The sequence below is a fragment of the Pristiophorus japonicus genome, chromosome 9, assembly GCF_044704955.1.
Source record: "Pristiophorus japonicus isolate sPriJap1 chromosome 9, sPriJap1.hap1, whole genome shotgun sequence".
In the NCBI taxonomy this organism is placed as follows: domain Eukaryota; kingdom Metazoa; phylum Chordata; class Chondrichthyes; family Pristiophoridae; genus Pristiophorus; species Pristiophorus japonicus.
This window is the reverse complement of record NC_091985.1, coordinates 142,068,528-142,091,056: the sequence shown is the minus strand read 5'-3', so window position 1 is coordinate 142,091,056 and position 22,529 is coordinate 142,068,528. Positions and strand designations below refer to the sequence as shown.

General features: G+C 44.7%; 1 protein-coding gene across 3 annotated transcripts in view; it reads left to right on the top strand.

Annotated features, from left to right (window-relative positions):
• The window catches only part of kiz (kizuna centrosomal protein), a 279,562-nt gene extending 257,942 nt beyond the window's left edge, over positions 1 to 21,620 (top strand). For all 3 annotated transcript variants that reach the window (XM_070889889.1, XM_070889891.1, XM_070889890.1), the window contains 2 exons: positions 7,363 to 7,406; positions 21,400 to 21,620. In XM_070889889.1, coding sequence (XP_070745990.1) covers positions 7,363 to 7,406; positions 21,400 to 21,506 — 151 coding nt within the window. In that variant the 3' untranslated portion in view covers positions 21,507 to 21,620. The remainder of the gene's footprint in view (positions 1 to 7,362; positions 7,407 to 21,399) is intronic.
• The last annotated feature ends 909 nt before the right edge of the window (positions 21,621 to 22,529 follow it).

The following is a 22,529-nucleotide window of genomic DNA, read 5'->3' as shown; positions in this document are numbered from 1 at the left end:
CGTGGGCAAACGACTGAAAAAGGGAAAAAAGATACGCACTTACCTGTTCCTGCTACGCCCACTCGAGATCCCGGTCCTGAGGCCTTCACTCCCTGCGCGTCGCAGCACGTGCACGTTGGGACGTCCGTAAACTGGAGCTGGAGTCACATGGCTCTGGGCAGCCAATCAAGTTACAGTATTTTCTCATTCCTAGTAATGGGAACTCTGTAAGTAGGAGTTCTGATTATTATGATTGAGAAACAGCCTCCAAACACCAAAACACGAATAAAAAATAGAAAATATACACTACATATTTAAGATTAATTTAAATTAAAGCTATTAATGTTTTGTATTAAAAAAAATTGATTTAAAAAAAAAAATTATTATGGTTTTAAATAAACTTTTATCAGTCGCAAGAGTTTTCAGGACATCCGCTGGGCAAGATATGGGTAAATACCGCAATCTTGCCCTTGCGAATGTCCTGGATGTGGAGATACAGAGGCTCTGTCAAGCTCCAGCTCGACAGATCGGAAAAGCCGGTTTTCAGTGCATACGCATTGCGCGCTGAAAACCGGCTTTTCCGATGCCTTCCCAGGTCCATAGAAACTTTCTACGGGCCCGGGAGACCAGGATTTCTGTGCCATTATGTTTTCACACTAACAGGTGCAAAGAGTCAACACTGTCGGGCCGTTTAGCCTTCAGGCACCAAAAGCGATCATGGATTAGCCGCTGATGCAAGTCTCTCACTATGGCTATAGATGCATGAGGCCGCCTCTCCCACCGTCGTCCTGTGGGTTGAGGTGGTGCTCCTCCTCCTGCTGCTGGCCCTTTTCGTCTTCCTGCTGTTCCTCCTCCTCCCTCTCCCCCTCCTTATTGTCAGCCTCCTTGTCCTCCTCTCCCCCACCCCCCATCCCTTACCCCTTCTCCACTCAGGGGGATCTTCAATGTCCACTACCTGGCCCTTCATGATGACCAAGTTGTGCAGCATGCAGCACACAACAGTGAACTGATCAAAGTGGTGAGGGGCGTATTGCAGGTAGCCTCCAGAGTGGTCCAGGCATCGGAAATGCTGCTTTAGTATGCCAATTGTTCTCTCCATGGGCTCAAAATTGGCCCCTGCAGATTGTTGGCTCACTCACCAGAGTTGCGCCGCTTTTGTACAATGACAAGGGCGCCGAAAAAATGTTCTCCGATTCTGGCCGCTGTGTTGCCTCTCTCGGGGCTTGGCGCCGCGTGGCCAGTGGATTGGGGATGGAGCTACTGTCCCGGCGCTGAAAACAGTGCCGGGATGCCTGCACATGCGCGTTAGAGTGTGCACACTTGGGCAGTAGCTCCTCGCATCCAGCAGCTTGTGCGAAAGGGACCTGATGCTCGCCGCCCCTATCCCTGGCCGAGTGATCTCCTGCACTGGCTGGGCCCGCTGTGGAACGCATTGTAAATATGAAGAATTGTAAGTAAGTGCTGTTCAGAGGGCATTGTAATTTATTTAGAATTTTGTACATCAATAATACAATACCAGGAATTGGTGCATGTAGATGAACGGAGTCTTGTGTTTTGAGATGAAGGTGGGACTTACTTCTATTTTTTATTTGTTATTGAATGTTTATTACTTTTTGTGCTTCGTTTAGTGCTTTTAAGTCTTGGTGCTTTAGGTGCAGGTCATCTCCACTTCCTTCTATTTTTTATTTGTTATTGAATGCTTATTTTTGTGCTTTGTTTAGAGTTTTGATATAAAGGTAGGACTTACTTTTATTTTTTATTTCTTCTTGAATGTCTTTATGTCTTCTTGAATGCTTACTACTTGTTGTGCTTTGTTTAGTGCTTTGCAAGGTCCTCTCCAGTTCGTTTCCCGCCCCTATCTCTGGCCGAATGGTCTCCGATGTACCTACCTGCGCTGATTTCTTAACTCTCCGCAACGGTTTTCACAAGCGGCCACATACACTGGCCTAAGTTAGTTTAGAGTAACTATTAGCTGTCCAAAGTGGCCTAAATGGCCAAAACGGGCGTAGGTGGCTGGTAACGCCCCCTTTTGAAAAAAATAAAACTAAACTAAAAAAAATCGTAACTCACTCACTTACGCTGGCGCAAATTGAATGTGCAAAATGGGGATTTTTAAGCTACTCCAGAAAAATCAAGTTGCTCCAAAAAAACGGAGCTACTCCTGGTCAATTTTGAGCCCTATGATGTTCCCGTGTCGTTATGTGCGACATGTACCGACGCTCTGGCTCAGTGCGGGATTGCGTAGGGGGGTCATAAGCCAGGTGGCGAGCCCGTACCCTTTGTCCCCGAGCAACCAGCTGTGCCCTTCTGGCAGCTCCTGAAACATCATAGATATAATGCTCTCATGTAGGATGAAAGCATCATGGATGCTACCTGCATATTTGGCATCCACTACCATTATTCGATACAGATCATCACAGACGAGCTGCACATTTAGGGAATGGAACCCTTTCCTGTGCGATAAACCTCAGAGTCGTCCAAAGGTGCTCTCAAGGCGATTGGTTTCAGTCGATCGCATCCTGTACCTTGGGGAAGCTAGCAATTCTGGAGAACCCCGCAGCCCCGTCTCGCATTGCTTGCGTGGTCATAGGGAATTTGATGAACTGGTCCCTTGTGACATACAGTGCAGCAATCACCTGTCGAATGCAGCAATGTGCGGCGTGCTGCGAGATGCAGCACATGTCCTCAGTTGCTGCTTGAAATAAGCCAGAAGCATAGAAGGCAAGTGCTTCAGTGACCTTCACTTCCACAGGTCGGGCAGTCCTCCTGCCACTTCTTGGCTGTATGTCAACCCTGACTAGCTGGCAGATCTTGGCGATTTTCTCCTTTCTAAATCGCAGCTTGCGAATGCAGTCTGTCTCACTCAGATGTAGGTATGAGCGCCTGTCCCTGTAGATTCGATCAGGGTTTGGCCTCCTCCCCATTAATGCCCGAGCGATCTGGTTTCTGCAATGGTGGCATCGTATTATCCGACGCCTCTGCATGGCATGCATGTAAATCAACCTTACTTCATGATGCATAGTAATATTTGTACCCATAATTATTATTCTTAATTTTGTTATTCTTGTTATTGTGAGACAGTACTTACTGAAGCACAGCACACACACCTTTGCTGGGTGATGCCCTAGTAAAACGGACCACACCCTGGTCTGTGCGCATGCGCAACACTAAGTTCTGTCCCTCTGGAGAGGCGATGCAGTGATTTATGGCACTAAGAGCTTTTGCCAAAATGCGTATGTTTGTGCAGAAATCAAGCGCAGGCAGCGGAAAGAGCGTGCGGCAAACCAGTCCCACTCACCCTTTCCCTCAACGACTATCTGTCCCACCTGTGACAGAGTCTGTGGCTCTCATATTGGACTGTTCAGCAACCAAAGAACTAACTTCAGGAATGGAAGCAAGTCTTCCTCGATTCCAAGGGACTGCCTATGATGATGTTTGCTGCTGTATTGTGCCATCTCCGATGCACAGTTCGGATTGCATGCCGGCAGAATCGCTCCCTCAGCCAGAGAGTAACACATGAGCTCGGTGCTTGTATTCCACCCGCTCCCCCCCCCCCTCACAAGGCTTCATTATAAGCTGAGCCCTGTGGTGGTGGGGGTGGAATCCAAGCGCCGAGCTCCTGTGCTTGTGTTCGGCCGAGGGAGCGATCCTGCCGCCGGCCAGCCGGCACTACTCCGACCCGTGGTTGGAGCCCCGTGAGCCAAGATTCAACGGTGGGGTGGAGCCGCAATTTGCCTTCTCACATAACGTGGAAAAAATTACATTTCTAACATGCTGTGGGAAAAATTAACTTTCCAAGTTATTTTCCGAGTTCCCTCTGCAAAAATCATCGTGAATTTGTGTTTTAAATTGTCTTCTTCCCTCGCTACAAAAACACAGAAATATACTCAGCGCTGATTTCCTTAAGTTAATGCAGGGTTATTCTGATCGGTACTTAAGGCCACTGTGCGGCGTCCTGAAAAAAATCGGTGTTGGCAAAAATCGGTTAAATGGCCAAAAAGGACCAAAAACGGCGCGGAAATCAGTTTTCAACCAGACCTGCGGCAAAAAATCTGCCTTACAAAAAATCCAGCGCTGACAGTCACCGCTGGTGTACAAACTTTGAGGAAAGTTGTAAAATTAAGATTGCTCCAAAAAAATCAGTGGGCGCCAAGAAAATGGTGCCCAATGGTGGTGAAAATAAAGCCCTTTTATTTTGTTTGAGATAACAATATTTTTACTTATATTTAACAATTGTTGCTTACTTTACTTAGAAATGAAATCAACAGCAGCAACTACAAAGAATGCAGCGTTGGCTGACCCATGTATAGGGCTCAGATTTGGCCCACCTGTTTTTTCGGCACACTCACCAGTGCTACGCCGACTTTGTGGGTTGAAAACAGCGGTGAAAAAAATCTCCCCCGATTCTGGCCTGTCCCGGCGCTTGGCGGGGCGTGGCCAGTCGATTGGAGGTGGGGCGCGGAGCTCGGGCCCTGCGCCAAAAACAGTGCCGGCAGCTCTCCACATGCACGTTGGAGTCTGCGCGCATGCGCAGTAGCTCCTGCCCCTAGCCTCTGTGTGCGTGCTGCAGTGTGGGACCCGATGCGTCGAGTGGCCTCCCGCACAGGCTGGCCCGCTGCTTTCCCAGGCTAGAAGGCCACAACAAGCAGGTTGGTGCAGGGCCCAAACTGGGCGGCTGAGATGTGGGGGTGCGGGGGGAGGGGGAGTTTTGATCCGGTTGGGGGGGGGTGGGGTGGGGTTTGATCCCGGAGTGGGGGGAATTCCGAACCGCAGGGTGGGTTCGATCACCGATCCCATCGGGGTAGGGGGTTCCAATCCCGTGGACGGGTCCGATCCCTGACCTCTATGGAAGATCTGATCCCCAGATGTGTCCGATCTCTGACCCCAGGTGCCATTCTGATCCTGGAGGGTCTTATCCCCGATCCCGGGAGGTAGGGTTGTTTGTAAGGGGCAGGCTGATGGTGGATGAGCTTAGGCGGCTGGGAGAACATAAAAATTACGAGCAGGAGGTATTTCTATTTTTTATTTGGATATTTTGAAAAAATTATGTAAATATGTTTTGTCTCTTTACTTTTATTTTTGTAGTTTAAGCTTCCATGAATGCTTCTGTTGTATAGTAAATTAATATTGCGAAGTTTGTCATATGATGTCCTGTATAGCTGTTTGATCCTATTCACATTCTTTAGTCAAGTCATTAAGTTCTGCTGGCCTCCGATGTACCTACCTGCGCTGATTTTTTAACTCTCCGCAAGGGTTTTCTGTGCGGCCACTTACGCTGGCCTAAGTTAGTTTGGAGTAACTATTAGCTGTCCAAAGTAGCCTAAATGGGCAAAACTGGTGTCGGTGGCTGGTAATGCCCACTTTTGAAAAAAACTAAACTAAACTAAAAAAAATCGTAACTAACTCACTTACACTGGCGCAAATTGAATGTGCAAAATGGAGATTTTTAAGATACTCCAGAAAAATCAAGTTGCTCCAAAAAAAACGGAGCAACTCTTGGGCAATTTTGAGCCCATAGTTTTCAGAATGAAACTATAAGCTCCCTAATGACCCAGTTGGTCAGTGCATGTTTTGGTGTGGTATTGAGACCAGTGACGCTCCAAGTTTAATGCCTGGTCTGGCTTGAGTTAGCTGATCTCAACAAATACAACAGTTGAGCACTACATTTAGTCTGTGATTTTGGGTAGCGGGTGAGGACAGGATTGGGATTGGTTGCAATGGGCCACAATTGAATAACCTTCTGATGCTCACTGTCCAGGCTAACATGATCAATGTAAATTTGGGTGAAGTACGAACGCACACTGAACTAGGCCTCAGTATGAATCTGTGCGAAAATTGAGGAAAAAATAAAACAATCCTTGGAAGCATTTAGATTTCTATGGAGAGATATTTTTGAAGAGATTTTATTCTGCGAATTTTCCATACTTACAAGGGATGTTAGTGCTTGGGAATGAATCATTTCTTCTCGTTGCATCTAGTGCCAGAGTCGAATAGTGGCAGGCCAATTTAAGCATGAGTTAGCTGAAAGGGGTAAAACTGCTCTGTGCCAATAATATGCCTTATAATAATACTATCAGTCCCAACAATAATACTACCAGCCCCAAAAGAATAACTCCTGTGAGAATGACACATTCATTTCCCATAGCAGCTATTCCTTAGGCTTCTCGGAATGAGATTGACAATGTAATGCCAGTTAGTGCCGAATAAATTGGCAAACAAATGCTTACCTTTGAGCTACTACTTGATGTGGAAAGCGAAAACTGATTCTCAGCGGATAATTTTGTGCTGCAGCTCATACTTAGTAGGAACTGGGTTACAACTGTCCCAATTTGGACCTGGAAAATTTTCATCCCATCAGTTTGGACTGGATTTAAACCTAGGTAGGACCTATAGCTGAAAGGATAATGTTCTAACCCAGTCCACCACTCAGTCCCCTTTCAAACAAATACACAAAACCTTGAACAAACTTGTAGTTTAGACCTTGGGTGTGAAAGCGCTGAGAATCAGTTTTCACATCAATTATGAGGTTTCCACATCAAGTCGTAACTCAAAGGTGAGCATTTGTCAATTCTGCTTAACAGATCAATGCTGCATCAATATATGCAAAATACCGTGCACCAATATTAATACATGCGTACACCCTTAGAATGTGAGCAGATTTAAGATTTATATGGGGTTGAGTTTCTGCTACTAATATCAGTGCAATCTTGGTAGAAATGGTCGAATTAGCTAACACGATTGCGGAATTTTAAATGTGAGTTACCCCCAAAATAATTTACGCTCGTGTTTTCCACGAACGTTTACACTGGTTCAAGATTCAATTCGCCTGAATCAGGTGCCGCCAACAAAACTGGACAAGTCTCCAGGTCGAAATTGCCAGAATGCGTGGTTCAGTGAGGTTCTTGAAATTGCGCAAGTTTTCTTAGACGCACAGGCACTAACGGGTATATTTGCAGTGTTTTTTTCATATCAAAATATATATTCGATTTACTGAGAAACTGACTGGTGTACACCAATGAAACTACTAAATGCTTCAGTATAGTTTTTTAAGTCATTTTCAATGATTTTATATCAGGTTACTCACAAGTGGAGGACTTAATAATAATGCTTATTTTGGGTGATAACCTTTTTTTCAGCTGTATTAATAAAACTCCAGCTCAATTTACAGCCAACGGTCCTGTTGGCATCCAAAATTGCATTCTCCTCTCCCCATCTTGGTCTCGTATGTGGGATGCACCAGGAGCACCAGAAAAATATTAAATTGAGCTGATCCTCCATTATTGGGCAAGGTCACCTCATTATTTTGCAGGTATGCAGAGCGCCACTGTGAATACGGGTCTTGCTTTTAAAATGATTAAACACTGTTTTGTTTCATCCCAACAGGCACAGAAACAAAAGAGAGAGGATTAATCATGCAAAATCTAAAGGTAAGTTTGAGAATAAAGAGTGGAAACAGGAAAGGCCAGTCAACACTTTCCGCTCAATCTCTCAGCGTAATGAACTTGTTTTAGAACCCAGTCAGACCAGTTTTGACTGTTTCTTTTCCCAAATTCAGTCCCTGCTGTATCAGGAATTGATCTAATCCCTTTTGACTCCTTTAACCGAATCGATATTTGCTGCATAAGATGGCAATTTATTCCATAGATTGACTATCAGCACAAAGATGTTATTCCTCAGACTGAGTTTAGCTTATGGCTTGATCATCTAACAATGAACCTCCCATGTTTCCCTATATTTTGTACTTCTCCATATCAATCTTATTGATTATGTTATTTATACGACTTAAATTCTATTCTCCTGAATTGTTTTTCTAGTTTTCTCCTCTGCTGAAGGTGCTGACTTGTCGGGTTGGTTTCACTGATGCTGGCTGCTCGCCAATATCTTGTTCAAGTGGCAGTTCTTCATATGTGAGCCTGGACACATAGGGCCCAGGTTTCCACATGATTTGCGCCTGATTTTTAGGAGCAACTGGTGGAGAACGGACTATCTTGGAAATCGCAATTCTCCACATTTTTTTTTCTGCAGTTCTAGTCAGGTAGAACAGTTCTACTTTGGAACAGAATTTTTTCTTCAAAAGGGGCGTGTCCAGCCACTGACGCCTGATTTCAAAGTTTCCACAGTGAAAACGTACTCCAAACTAAGTTAGAATGGAGCAAGTGAAGATTTTTGTAGAACTGAAAAAACCTGTTCTACACATTAAAAAATCAGGCGCAGGTTACAAATTAGGCGTCCAGAACGAGGTGGGGGGGGAAAGGGAAGTCATTAAATTCTACAATAAATCCTTATTTATATTTCTACAAATATTATACAAATAAATCCAACCTGAATAAACATTTATAAGCAAAGAAAAGATTAAATAAACCATCTTCCTACCTGTGTGAAAGTGCTTCAGGCACGGAGAATGCTGCAGTCAGCCTGAGGTGCCCGTTCTTTCCCGCAGGGGGCGGGGGGGAGGCGCCCGTTCTTCCCGATGGGGGGGTAGGGGAGAGGAGGCGCCTGTTCTTTCCCGCGGCAGGGGGGAGGCGCCCATTCTTCCCGCGGGGGGGTAGGAGGCGCCCGTTCTTCCCGCGGGGGGGGGGGGTAGGAGGCGCCCATTCTTCCCGCGGCAGGGAGGAGGCGCCCGTTCTTCCCGCGGGGGGGTAGGAGGCGCCCGTTCTTCCCGCGGGGGGGGGGGGTAGGAGGCGCCCATTCTTCCCGCGGGGGGGGGGAGGGGAGAGGAGGTGCCCGTTCTTCCCGCGGGGGGGGGGGGGGGTAGGAGGCGCCCATTCTTCCCGCGGGGGGGGGGAGGGGAGAGGAGGTGCCCGTTCTTCCCGCGGCGGGGGGGGAGAGGAGGCGCCCGTTCTTTCCCGCGGGGGGAGGAGGAGGCGCCCGTTCTTCCCGCGGGGGGGGGGGGGGGGGGAGGAGACAGTGAGAAGGCTGCAAGTGCTGATGTGCTGATGGCAATGTGCTTTTATTAAAAAAATGTTCAAAAATTAAACAGCTACAAAGAACTACAAAAATAGCTGAGTGCCAATGTTTTTTTCACACCGAGCATGCACGAACGCTCCAACGTGCACGCGCAGCGTTGCCGGCAGGAAAAAAACTAATTTAAATAGTACCCGCCCCCTCCCACTTACAAAATCGGCGCGAGTGTAGGCTCCGCCCCCCCTGGGCGCTGCGCCAGGCAGACAAGGAGCTGCAGAACGCTCCAGAATCGCGATTTTTTTTTTTAGGCGCGAAAAACGGGCGCCCAGCTCGGAGGGGCGCTCGTTTTTTATCCTGTGGAAACTTGGGCCCTTAGTGTTAGCAAGCTATTCAACCAAACTTCTAACTTTATGCAATATCGATGTATCTGTTTCCTAGCACAATAGGTAGCAATCAGGAATGGAGGCAATAGTTGACTTTTTTTGCCTCTCAGGGCCAGGGATATCAAGGCCAAAAGCAAAATACTATGGATGCTGGAATCTGAAATAAGAACAGAAATTGCTGGAAATATTCAGCAGGTCAGGCAGCATTTGTGGAGAAAGAAACAGAGTTAACGTGTCAGGTTGATGACCCTTCATCAGAACTGGCCAAGATACTAAGGCCGATTGTAGTGCCCTTGCTACTGTAGCTCAGCATAGACCAGGGATTGATTCTAGCTCTTGGTTAGTCTGTATGGCTCAGTTCCACACAGGGCTCTGTATTTACCAAGCAAGCTATCAGGGAAACGATTTAAAAATAAAATATTTTTAGCTTCCTAAGCTTCTCCTCATAGCTCACTAATCTCAAGCTTGGGCTTTGGTACTTTTTTCTGAAGCCACTGTCTCTGGATCTTTCTGTACACTATTTGGTCTCACTTATACGTCATAGCAATTCAACATGATTTCCTTGGACTTGTATTCTACGGATTAACTACTCACCCCAACAGTTTATTTGCCTTTGCAACTACTGCTAAACACTGTACAATATTTTCAATGCTTTGTCAGCTATTACACAGAGCTTTTTCTCAGCTCAAATTCTGCTAGCATTTACCTCTCGGGTTGTGACCACATTTGTCGTATCACTGTATATTAACTTGCTCTTCTCAATGCTAAACTCCATTTATAATTTATTACCTAGTTGCCAAGTTTCTAGAAATCTTTCTGAATTTTATTTCTTTCTTTTAAACATCCTTCCCCCAAAGCATCCTGCTAAATTCACCCTTATTGTTTTTGCTCTCCTTACCTAAGGAAGGATTTTTCCTCCCCTTTCCACAGCCTCGGTACCAGATAAGAGCAATACATCCTGTCGTGGAGTATTAGAAAGGTACTCAACACAAGTCTGTTTTGGAGAAAAGAATTGTTTATTATAAAGTACTCGATCAAGGGAGAAACAGCATCTACACAAGTTCAATAACTCGGTGACCCAAAGCAGCTGTTCTCTCCGAACAATCTTGGGTTACTGTTTTTATACAGTCAAAATACATACAAAATCATGAAATTCCGCGAAGAGGCTTTCCATTTGTTGTTTCCCTGCCGCGTCACAAACTTTTCGCCTACCTAATATAATTAATTGGTTAATACAATTATATTGACAGCAAACTTCATTACCTCCCCTGTGCACCGTTTATTTAATCAGTTATGTGGTCACATCATTCTGAAGTTCCGTGAACTCTTGCCCTCTAGCCGAACTGCTTTGAAACAATTGATATGTTTTTCAATCGTCTTATTGTTTCGTGTCATTTCTTACCACCCCATGTGACCTAGCCTTGGAGTATATTTTTTTCAACTATCTGGTTTATACTGTGATAGAATGATCTATCTTCCTGGGAGTTCTTTTGACTTCAGTTTCAACTCCTTCTAATAATGCATTCGGCTGGGTTTTATAACCTCTTTGCTCTTAGCTCTGATAACAGCAAAACACATTCAGTTCCTAGATTATAGAGAAGGCTATAACTGTTAGTTACTGAACTGCAGAGCTCAGCTATTCCACCATAAACACATGTATATATTTTCTTTCAGCCTTTCTTGCTTACAATTTTAACTTCACTAAATTAATTTTCCCCCTGACTAATTTGTTCTACGACACACCCAAAGTGCGCTGCTCCTGTCGAGCTGCGGGATTGCCAGAATATCCTGTCTTGGGTTGGGGGCACCCTGAGTGGAGGCCCACCACCTGGCAGAGCCAAACACCAGAGAAAGGGTCAGGAAAAATAGGCACAACTGCAAGCCTCTTAAGCCTACAGCTGTGTGTGGGGCCTGGGACATCAAGATCTTCTGGCTGCTGATAGAGAGTGGCAGCCAGAAGATTCCAATTGGAATGATACGTCTTGGGATTTCTTGAAATGTAAATTACATTGCTACCCAAGTCTTTTGGCCTACCTCCGGGACCCATGTGGACTCTCTGGTTGGTAGGGGTCCAGGGCAGCACCATGTTATTTGGCTGCCCAATCAATGGTCCAACTGGAGAATGAGGGAAGGCTGGGAATACCACCTTGCACCTTATTTATATGTCTTCTGACTGAACTATAGCTCCTGCAGTTAAAGGCAAAGCTCTGGAAATCCTGGGCTGGAAACCTGCTGATTTGGTTCTCCCACTCTGCTCCTTTTTTCTGATCTTTGTGCCCAAAGTATTGGTCGTTTTCCACAAAGATAAGGAAATTACCCCCTTAGAAATGTTAAATTTTTTGTCAAGTAAAATTAAATTTCCCTCATTTTCGTTTGATGAATTCAGTGGTACTTCAGCAATAGCTCAAGTTCTCGCCTTCTGATCAATCTGCCATGTTCCGCCTCACACTCAACAAGCTCCCTGCTGGAGTGGACCTAAACTACAGAACCAGTGGGAAGCTGTTCAACCTACGCCGCCTCCAGGCCAGGTCTAAAATCACCCCAACCTCTGTTGGGCTGCAGTACGCGGACGACGCCTACGTCTGCGCACATTCTGAGGCTGAATCCCAGGATATAGTCAATGTATTCACCGAGGCATATAAAAGCATGGGCCTTACGGTTAACATCCGTAAGACAAAGGTCCTCCACCACCCTTTCCTCGCCGCACAGCACTGCCCCCCAGTCATCAAGATCCATGGCGCGGCCCTCGACCATTTCCCATATCTCGGGAGCCTCCTATCAACAAAGGCAGACATTGATGCGAAGATTCAACATCGCCTCCAGTGCACCGGTACAGTCTTCGGCTGTCTGAGGAAAAGAGTTTTCGAAGATTAGGCCCTCAAATCTACCACCAAGCTCATGGTCTACAGGGCTGAAGCAATACCCGCCCTCCTGTATGGCTCAGAGACATGGACCATGTACAGAAGACACCTCAAGTCGCTGGAGATATATCACCAACAATGTCTCCGCAAGATCCTGCAAATCCCCTGGGAGGACAGGCGCACCAACATCAGTGTCCTTGTCCAGGCTAACATCCCCAGTATTGGAGCACTGATCACATTCGGCTTCGTTGGGCAGGCCACATAGTTCGCATGCCAGACACGAGACTCCCCAAGCAAATGCTCTACGCGGAGCTCCTTCGTGGCAAATGAGCCAAAGGTGGGCAGCAGAAACGTTACAAGGACACCCTCAAAGCCTCCCTGGTAAAGTGCGACATCCCCACTGACACCTGGGAGACCCTGGCCGAAGATCACCCTAGGTGGAGAAAGTGCATCCGGGAGGGCGTTGAGCTCTTCGAGTCTCAACGTCAAGAGCATGAAGGGGTCAAGCGCAGGCAGCGGAAGGTGCGCGTGGCAAACCAGTGCCACCCACTCCTTCCCTCGACGAATGTCTGTCCCACCTGTAACGGGGTCTGTGGCTCTCATATTGGACTGTTCAGCCACCAAAAAACTTACTTTAGGAATGGAAGCAAGTCTTCCTTGATTCCGAGGGGCTACCTATGATGATGATGATGACTAATGCCAAGTCCCTTGCTATTCCAAATCACCTTCATGATTGGCCTATTGGTATGATAATCAGCCTGTTAGTTCAGCTAATCCCACAGATCTTTTTCTCACCTCCAATATCAACGCCTACACTAATTATCTTCACACCACTGATCTATTTGACAAGTGTCTCACACCTGCAGAATACCCTGCAAAAAATCTCTGTAAAGTTGACTGTGTGGAAATAATTTTACCCACTTGCCCTTTCAGGGCAGAGCTTTTCCCGCTGGAAACGGTTATTCCGTCCGGCTGATTTCAGACCCAAATGGCCCTGCACATTTTGTGTAACTGCAAAGTCAAAACTACTTTGCATGAACACAAACCATGCTATAGCAGACCTGTTACATATTTTATTGGCTTCATCCAGACCAGTAAGAAATATTGAGATCCCAGAACATATCCCTGGGACAGTTTGTTGTACACAGCTGTCTAATTAGAAGGACACCTTTGATTGCTAGCCCTTTTGTTTCCTATTCTTTAGTTAGTGTATAATTCAAGAGCTTTCACTTTAGCCACAAATGTTTTATGAGGCACCTTATTCAATGCCTAATGTCCATTACCCAACATTTGTATTACATCCTTAAAGAATTCCAATATATTTGCAAGGCACCTCCTATCTTTCATAAACCAGGAGTGGCTTAGAATTGAAAAATGTGATCTTATTAAATGTTCCTGAATTGATACCTTTATAATAGACTCGTGTTTTCCTGCTGTCGATATCGAGCAAACATGTCAGTAGTTCACAGGATTATGGACTCAAGTTTCGGCTTGAGTTGCTCCTATTTTTTTGGAGCAACTAGTTTAGTATGGAGTATCTTAGAAATTGCAATTCTCGGCATTTAGTTTGCTCCAATTCTAGTTAGTTAGAATAGTTTCATTTTAGAACAGTTTTTTTCCAAAAGGGGGCGTTACCAGCCACTTACACTTGTTTTTCAAATTTAGGCAGCGAAAACTTACTCCAAACTAACTTAGAATGGAGTAAGTGTAGATTTTTGTACGTTCATAAAAACCTTGCCTACACTTTATAAATTACGCGCAGGCAGCAAGAGATGGGGGGGGGGGAAGTGAAGTTGGGGGATTTTACAAAGCATTAAACACTTCACTTGTAACCATAAAGATGCATAGAAACCATCATAATTTTTAAATAACAATAAATGAACATTAAATCAAGTAATAAAAATTAGAAGTCGTACCTTGTCGACTGGCGCATGCACCAGAATTGGCGTATTTTGTACCTAGACACTTATTAATTTAGGTGTTTAATAATTTGGTGCTTCCAGATTGCAAGATTCCACTTTTAGAATTCCAACCAGTCCATAATAAAAGCAGGGCGTTTCTCCCCCAGTCTAGGCACGCTTCCTGCGGATGTGGTCTTGAAGTGTCATCTCCTTACTTTACCGAAATCTGTGGTTGTCAGAGAATGTTCAAAGACGTGGATCCCGAGTCCAGCTCAGAGTCGTCCGTGGTCGGAGCGCCCATCTTCTGAACGGAGCTCAGACTGACTCCGAACATGGGCTCGTGTAACTCCCGACCGCAGCAAGTGAGTGGGCTCTCCCTCCAGCTTACTTCCCATCAGGTGATTTGTCAGTCGGTCTGTCAATGAAACCAGCGATTTCCCTCCCAGACATCTCAGGCAGACGTTGCTTTCTGGGCTCCCAGTTAATCGGATCATCCCAGCGATAATCGGTGTGGGTGTTCCTAGGAAGCCCGAGTCCCGATAACTATTTAAGCACATCTTCAATGCCCGGGGAGCTCATTCGGCCAGGGCTAGGGGCGCCGTCCTTCGGGCCCCACCCACGCAGCGTCGCAGAGATTCGGGCTGCGAGGAGCTACTGCATATGCGCGCACACTCTAGCACGCCTGTGCAGAGGTCCCAGCACTGTTTTCAGCGCCGGGACCTGGCTCTGCCCCCCCACCCCTTGTGCTGCACTAGGCCGAAGATGTCCTGAGGAGCTCGGAGAATTAGAAGGTAACTTTCTGGTGCCGTTTTTATTCTAGAAAGTCAAGGTGTGCAGTTTTTACAGGGCCCAATGTTTCTGATCATTTTTAGAGAATCTGAATAACATTGAAAAATAGCTCTACCTCTGTAAAGTGTGAAAAATTTCAGCCACATTTCCATCTGCAGGAACCTCTTGTTTTTTATGAACTCCTGGATGAATTTTAGCTGATCCAGTCACCTGATTATTGAAATACTCTCGTTTTTAAATTGCCATTTCATTACGGATCTAATTTTTGCTCTTTGCTCTCTGATACATGTCCTATCTGAGGAGCACATGCCATCATTTTTCTGCTGTAAAAAAAAATTAAAATTTTGTTTTCCTTTCCCCACTACCTTATTTAGCTTGTCTTTAAATAGCTCCAGTTTTCTTTTAATATATTGCCAACTATAAATATATCCATAATCCCTTAATTTCCCCAATACCTCTTCCAGTTTATTATCTTGATTGTTGTCCTTCATCCTGGATGAGTTGCATTTTTTTTTTAAAAAAGCATTTGTACAATGCATTCATTTAAATATAGTTACGAGAGATGCGAGAAGGAACTGGGCAGATTAGAATGTTGTTTCGTCACCTCTAGGATTTGGGTTTGACTCCAACACATAGTGATGGGATAAAAGAAAATCTCCCTTCCAGCAATTGTTAAAGGAAATGAGTTTGGTCAGTCTTAAATGAGTTCCCACTGGACTCAAAACCATAATTTGACACTAATCGGACAGTTTTACTCAGAGGGGCTGAAATGACATATGGAATACTCATGTCTTAAGAGATGCTGTTAAGAACTAGAGTTTATGCACGTTGTTGGCGCCATCTAGAGGAAAGTCTAACCTGCACATGAGTACCATTACGCCTGGGCCAGGGAATGCTGAGGCGAGATACTACCAGAAAATGAAAATCGGCATCATCAATACCTTTTACAAAATTTGAGCAGGCATACAGTTGGTCACAGCATTTGTATAGCGCATCAAAGCTATGTGATTGAGTTTGGACATTTGCTAAAGAATAAATTATTCAGCAATATTGAGCAACAAAGGCATGGGTGAGTTATACATAGAAGTTACAACATGGCTACAGGACATGTGGCACAACCAAACCATGACGGTGTTTACCCTCCACAGGAGCAAATAGTTCCAATCACATTTATCCGCCCTGTTCCCATACCCCTTCAACCCCTTTTCCTTCATCCACACAGAATCATAGAATGGTTACAGCACAGAAGGAGGCAATTTGGCTTGTTGTGCCCAAGCTGACTCTGTGCAAGAGCACTTCAGCTAGTCCCACTCCCTTGCCCTTTCCCCGTAGCCCGGCAAATTTCTTTTCTTCAGGTACTTATCCAATTCCATTTTGAAACCTATCGGGGCCAAAATTGGTGGACTGCCCAATTCTCGGTGGTCTGACGGTGTCGGTCAATCTTCACCTCGCGGTACTGCTGGGGCAGCGTGCTGGCAGCATTGATCTGGGCAGTCCTGAGCGATGCGTCAGCAGAGTGCGACGGACAGTCTGCTCCGGTGGTGCAGGGTAAGTTGTCTGTGACTCGGGATTCTTCGGTCACGAGTTCTGCACATGCACGCTTTTCCATCGACCTCCGTCCCCCGTTACCCCCCCCCCCCCAGCCGAGAAGAGCAGTCCGGAGGCCAGAGACTGCCGATGTCGGATCACAGGTAAGTTGTAGATTTTTAATTATTTTGTGCAGTGTTTTTGATTTATTTATAATACTTATATTGTTACTTATTTTTTAAATTTATTTTCGCGTTTTTCGGGGAGACGGCAGTAGAATAGATCTCGGGGAACGGGGGTGGTGGGGGGATGAGATCTCTGGGAAGGGGGTAGGACTAGATCTCTGGGGGGGGATTAGATCTCTGGAAGGGGATAGGACTAGATCTCTGGGAAGGTGGTTTAGATCCCCGGGGGGGTATTAGATCTCCAGGAAGGAATTAGATCTCTGGAGGGGATTAGATCTCCGGAGGGTGGGGGAGGGGGATTAGATCGCTGAGGGGAGGACTATATCTCTGGTGGGGAGGGGGGAATTAGATCTCTCTGGAGGGATTTGATCTCTGGATGGGGGGGGGGGGGGCGGCGGCGGAGGACGAGATCGCTGGGAGAGGAATAGATTGCTGGGGGGGTAGAGGTGGGGATGAACATTGTAGTTTATATATTGCCGACATACCATCGGCATAAAACCACCTTTTTTCAGACGGTGTGCAACTCCGGTGATATGTCGGCGGCATGCTACCAACGTCAGACTTTTGGGCGATCTGTAAGGTGCTTCGTGTGTGGGTGGACGGTATGCATACCATCCAGTGATATGTCACTGATGAATTTCCCGCCGGGCGGTATGTAGGTATGTTTTGATCAATTTCGCGATTTTGTCGGCGGTCCGCGGGCGGTATGTCCACCAATTTCAACCCCATAAAATTCAGTCTTGAATATTGACATAGCTTCTACTTCAACCACTAACCATGGAATTGAATTCCACAGCCTCACAATTCTATGTAAAGAAGTTTCTCCTGCCCTTTATTCTATGGGGCCGAAATTCAGGGTCTGAGAGACCTGTTATTGCCCATTTGCAGCGGCCATTCCTAAAAATTGAATGGCCGCTGCTCTGAGGTCAACAGGCTGACCCGATCGAAATTTAGGTCGTGGATTTTTCGGCCTGGGCCCCATCCCGCCCAAGTCGATGCACCGCTAAACTAAAATAAAAATTTACCCAGCCATTTTCACCACCATCTGTCGATCTCCCGCTGCGGGGTACCCCCGGCAGGTTTTTCTGCAAGTGCACCCTCTGAAGACTGTGCAGCTCGGCAGCGCGGCCGCCCTTAAAGGGGAGGGTCCACTGCCGCGGCCGCAATGCAAAAATTCTTGCCGGCCGACTTGCCAATCGGCTGGTAAAATACCGCCCCCGGGTTCAGCCTGGACGCCAATAGGCAGCCTGGTACCCACTCTTGGGTGCCAGGCCACTGGCCTGGCCGAAACCCTCCCTGGTGGCCCAGTGGCCAAAGTAAAAAAAATAATGATCGAATCTCTCCCCTTTAACAGGGGGGAGCAAGTGTGGTGACATCACCACGTTGATTGACAGTGGCGGACGGCCCAAACAACCCATTTTCAGCCAGTTGGCCTGGCTTTGAATCTAAGGCCCCCACCCCATTATGATCCATTTCCTGTAGGTCTTCGAAAAAAATTCAAAGTCCTGAAAATGGATTTACTTACCTCAGGAGTTTCAACGGTGAGTACCAGTTGAAAAATCAAAGGTGCGCCAGCTTTCTGGTGCACCTGAATTTCAGCCCCTATATCTCTAACATTTAATCTTGTATCTATGGCCTCTTGTTCGTGACTGCTCCACCACTGGAAACGGTCTGTTTCTATCCCGTCTGTTCCATCCTTTCAGAATTTTAAACACATCTGTTATATTGTCCTGTAATCTGTACTATTTTAACAAGAACATTTTTCAAGTCTTTCTTCGTTTTCCTCATGCCAGTCAGCATTCTAGTGAATCTGCATGATATCTTCTCTTAAGCCTTAATATCCTTCCTGTAGTGCAGAGCCCAATACTGAGGACAGTACTCTAACTGCGGTCTTATTAAGGTTTAATAGAGACTCATCATTAGCATTTGTTTATAGTCTTATCAACCTGAGGTGCTGCATTTATTGTTCTGTGAACCTGTCCCTCTGCTGTTCCACAGCCTTGTATTACTTCCATTCAAACTATAATTACTGCTACTGTTTATTTTTTTTACCAAAATACACTTTCTGACATTGAATTCCATCTCCCACCTTTTAGCCCATTCTCCCATCTTATCAATATCCCTTTGCAGTTTCCTTTGGTCTTCTAAAGAATTAACCATACCTCCTGTTTTGATATTATCTGCAAATTTTTACACCACTGCTTTTGTACACAGTGAACATAAATGGCCCCAGAACTGAACCCTGAGGGACACCACTAACCATTTCCAATAACTCTGAAAAACTGCTCTTAACTCCTACTCTGAATTTTAACTCAGGTATCCACCCAAATAGTATCCGTTATTCGAAATATAAACTATCCGAACGCCTTGGTTAGAGTACAGCCTGTAACTCAATCCCGGGTACCTGTTACTTTATATGTAAACTATCTGAATCCCTGGATTTGATTCCAGCCTGTAACACACTCCCAGGTGTCTATTATTTTATGAAGAAACCATCTGAACCATTCGATTGCATTTCAGTCTAACTCACTCTCGGGTATCTGTTATTCTATGTACAAATAATTGAAAACACTTGATTGGATTCTAACCTGTAAACTCCCTCCTGGTTATCCATTGTTCTATGTATGAAACATCCAAACCCATTCATTTAGATGCCAGCCTGTAATTCATTCACGGGTATCCGACAATTTATATATATATCAGGCACCCAAACCCTTTGAGTATAATTCAGCTTTGAACTCACTCCTAGGTACCTGTTATTCAATCTATCAACCACCCAAGTCTCTTGTTTAAATTCCAGCTTGTGACCTGCTAGATATGTTATTCTATAAATAAACCATTTGAACCTTCTGATTAGATTCCAGCTTGTAACTCACTGCTGAGTATGTGTTATTTTATTTGCAAACCAGTTATCATTTTATAAAATGGCGTATCCTTGAAATCATCATCATCATAGGCAGTCCTTCGAAGCGAGGATGACTTGCTTCCACGCCAAAAAGGGATTTGTTCACAGGTGTTTCAATGAAGGACCTAATATTCCAGATCCCGAACTACATCTTGGAGGGTGGAAGATGCCTGTGCGTGGATTTTTTTAACCTGTGGTGGCCGTTGCATACCAGCCACCACACGGGCTTGACAGAGCTAGGTCTTGGTCCAGTGGCAAGAATTACCCAAGACGACTGAAGACCAGCTCTGCTGCACGGACCTAGTGCGCACACATATAGCAGTGTGAGCTGGCTTGTGCTGCCCCTGGGCCCCTCGCCTCTTCTGGGCCCCAGACTCACGCCTCTCCTGGGCCCCAGTCACTTCCCTCTACAAACTCTTGCTGCTCCTTCGCCCCTCCTGCTGTGCCTGCCTGCACTGCAATCAGAGACGTCTAAACCCAATCCAATCACCCGGGGCAGCCATGGCAGATCGGCTGTGAGTGGCTGGAGATAAGCTTGGGAGTAAATAGGACGACGGCAGGAGGGCGACGGCTGCGAAGTCAGGTCGCTGATTGCAGTGATCTTTGCATTGCACTTGTGCTGGTTGTCAATCTGTTTAGTAAGCAGTAATGAAGTATTTACTTTTGGTGGAATTTGTGTCGGTATGTTTTTGGTTTAATTTTGCATGCCTCATATATTCTTTCCTTTCTAATCTCTGCTGGGCTCTGTGCTATGGTTGAGATTTTTTTTGCTGCAATACAATAGATTTTTAGTTAGATTTTACCCAGTTGCACATTTGTGGGGGACCACATATTCCAACATCTGAAAATGGAATCTACATTTGAACTTTTAAGATTTTATTCAAAAATTAATCTGCAGCTTGATCACCAAAACACACAAAAACCATAATATAGTTTTGAAGCATTATCATGCCAAAACGGGACTGCTTTAAAATCCAAAATATAGTCATTTTCAAACTGCCCTGCACAGGGGACCCTCCCCTGCCCCCAACCGAATTTTGGAGAGACTATGTCAGCTACCCAAATCATTATCATTGCAGGAAATGTTTTTATTGGCATACAGCAACAGAGATAACATTATAGCGAATCAACAAATACAGAAAATTAGTGACAGACAGAAAGAAGTCTGATGACTTTGGGAACCCCCTGAGATTCCCTCACAAAACCTCTGGTGGCCGGAGACCCCAGTTAAAAGCCAAATCTTAATAGAACAGCAACACATGTTATAATACACAAACTGTGTAGCATGTGATTTTAGACTTTGACACCCCACTCGCATGCAAAGAGAATATAAATGAACTGAAGTAAAACAAAATAATTTTGCTATGTCTTGAGTCAAGTTCTTTCAGCTTTTCTTGAAAAGATCAAATTTAGCCACAATATTTTTTTAATGAAATGCAGCACATTAATATACATTTTCAAATTAAAATTTTCCACCAGAGAATACTCCGAAGATGCTAAATTGAATGAGAATCTAAACTGATTTGCAAGTATTGTTATAATACTCTTTCATTGTAGAACTAGCATTTCCTGAATAATGAATAATAAATTACAAATTTGCAACTGCTGATGTCATTGGCGTTATTGGCATGTTAATGTTGACTTTTGTTTTGTGCATTTTAGCTGCTAAACAATACATTACATTTTAACATTAATGTTTTTAAATCTCCTGGATCATTTGAAAGCCACAAAGGATAGCTGTGTTAAAACAACATCTCTCTTAAGAGCTTGCTTTCATGAACACCAAATCTTCTGTTTTTGCATTAAAACCTTTGCAGTTATTTTTTATTAATTATTCTGTAGCCAAGGTAAGCAAAATGATCAAGGATCAAAGGTAAACATTGCATGTATTATTTTGCCACGTAGATAAAATGAAAGGACAAGCTGACCTTTGGGTGAATAAAGATGTGTCTCTTATTCTTGCAGCATTTTGGGGTGAATCTGATGACAGTGCATCCGATATTGAAGCAATTCTACAGCCTAAAACTTCAGAAGTACTTCAGGACAGAGACGATTTTGAAGATTTTTTTTAACAGCAAAACCTGACCATGCAGTTGCCAGAACGAGGACTACAATATAACCAGGATTTGAATGTAGAGATGTTCAGTTGGAGATAAATAAATTTCACGCGTTGTAACGGAAATTCATTTCAACTGCCTGTCCAATTTTTTTTACATTCGATAGTGCAAAAAGGCAGAGAATAGAAACAAGAGTGAATCTTTTGCAATATTACAGTTGCTGAGATTTAAGGGATGAGGCCAATCCTAACAGCATACAGACTGCAAATGGATATTTGCACTCAGTTCATATATATCCCTTACAAACATAATTTGTCATGTAATTATACTTATTATACACAAAGAAAGCATTCATTCAAAGCATGTATCACCTTGTAGCACTTAGTAAATATTGTTTTCTCCTCTGCCAGGCATGTCATTATTCTATAAGTGATGAATGCTTTGACTAAATGCATCCTTTATGTCTTAAAAGCACAATTACGGTACACAAATTATTTTTAATTGAGTGAGTTGAGTCCAGAGCCTATCAAGTATGCAGAAACCTACCTCTTTTTAATGACGACCAGAACATAGCTACATATTTGCCTCCATATACAATACCTACTCAAACGTACATATTGTCTTCTTCAATGTGTCTAAATAGCATTGCAGGAACTATAACATCCACAGTCGGAGGGCACAAGGCAATATTTTGATAAATTAAAAGCTGGTACTTGGAGAGGGGAGAGTCTCTTCACTGTGAACACATTTTTGCAGGGATTGGGTGCTTCAATATTTTATTTTCCTGTGCATCCAAGAGTTTTGTTCAAGACATAGGCCTAGAAATTGGATATGGCCTGAAACGGGCGGTGTCATGCCCAGTACTATTAAAGAAATACTTGCATTTATCGAGCGCCTTTCATGACCAATGAAGTACTTTTAGAGTGTAGTCACTGTTGTAAAGTGGGAAACACGGCAGCCAACTTGCGTACAGCAAACTCCCACAAACAGCAATGTGATAATGACCAGATAATCTGGATTATTATGTTGATTCAGAGA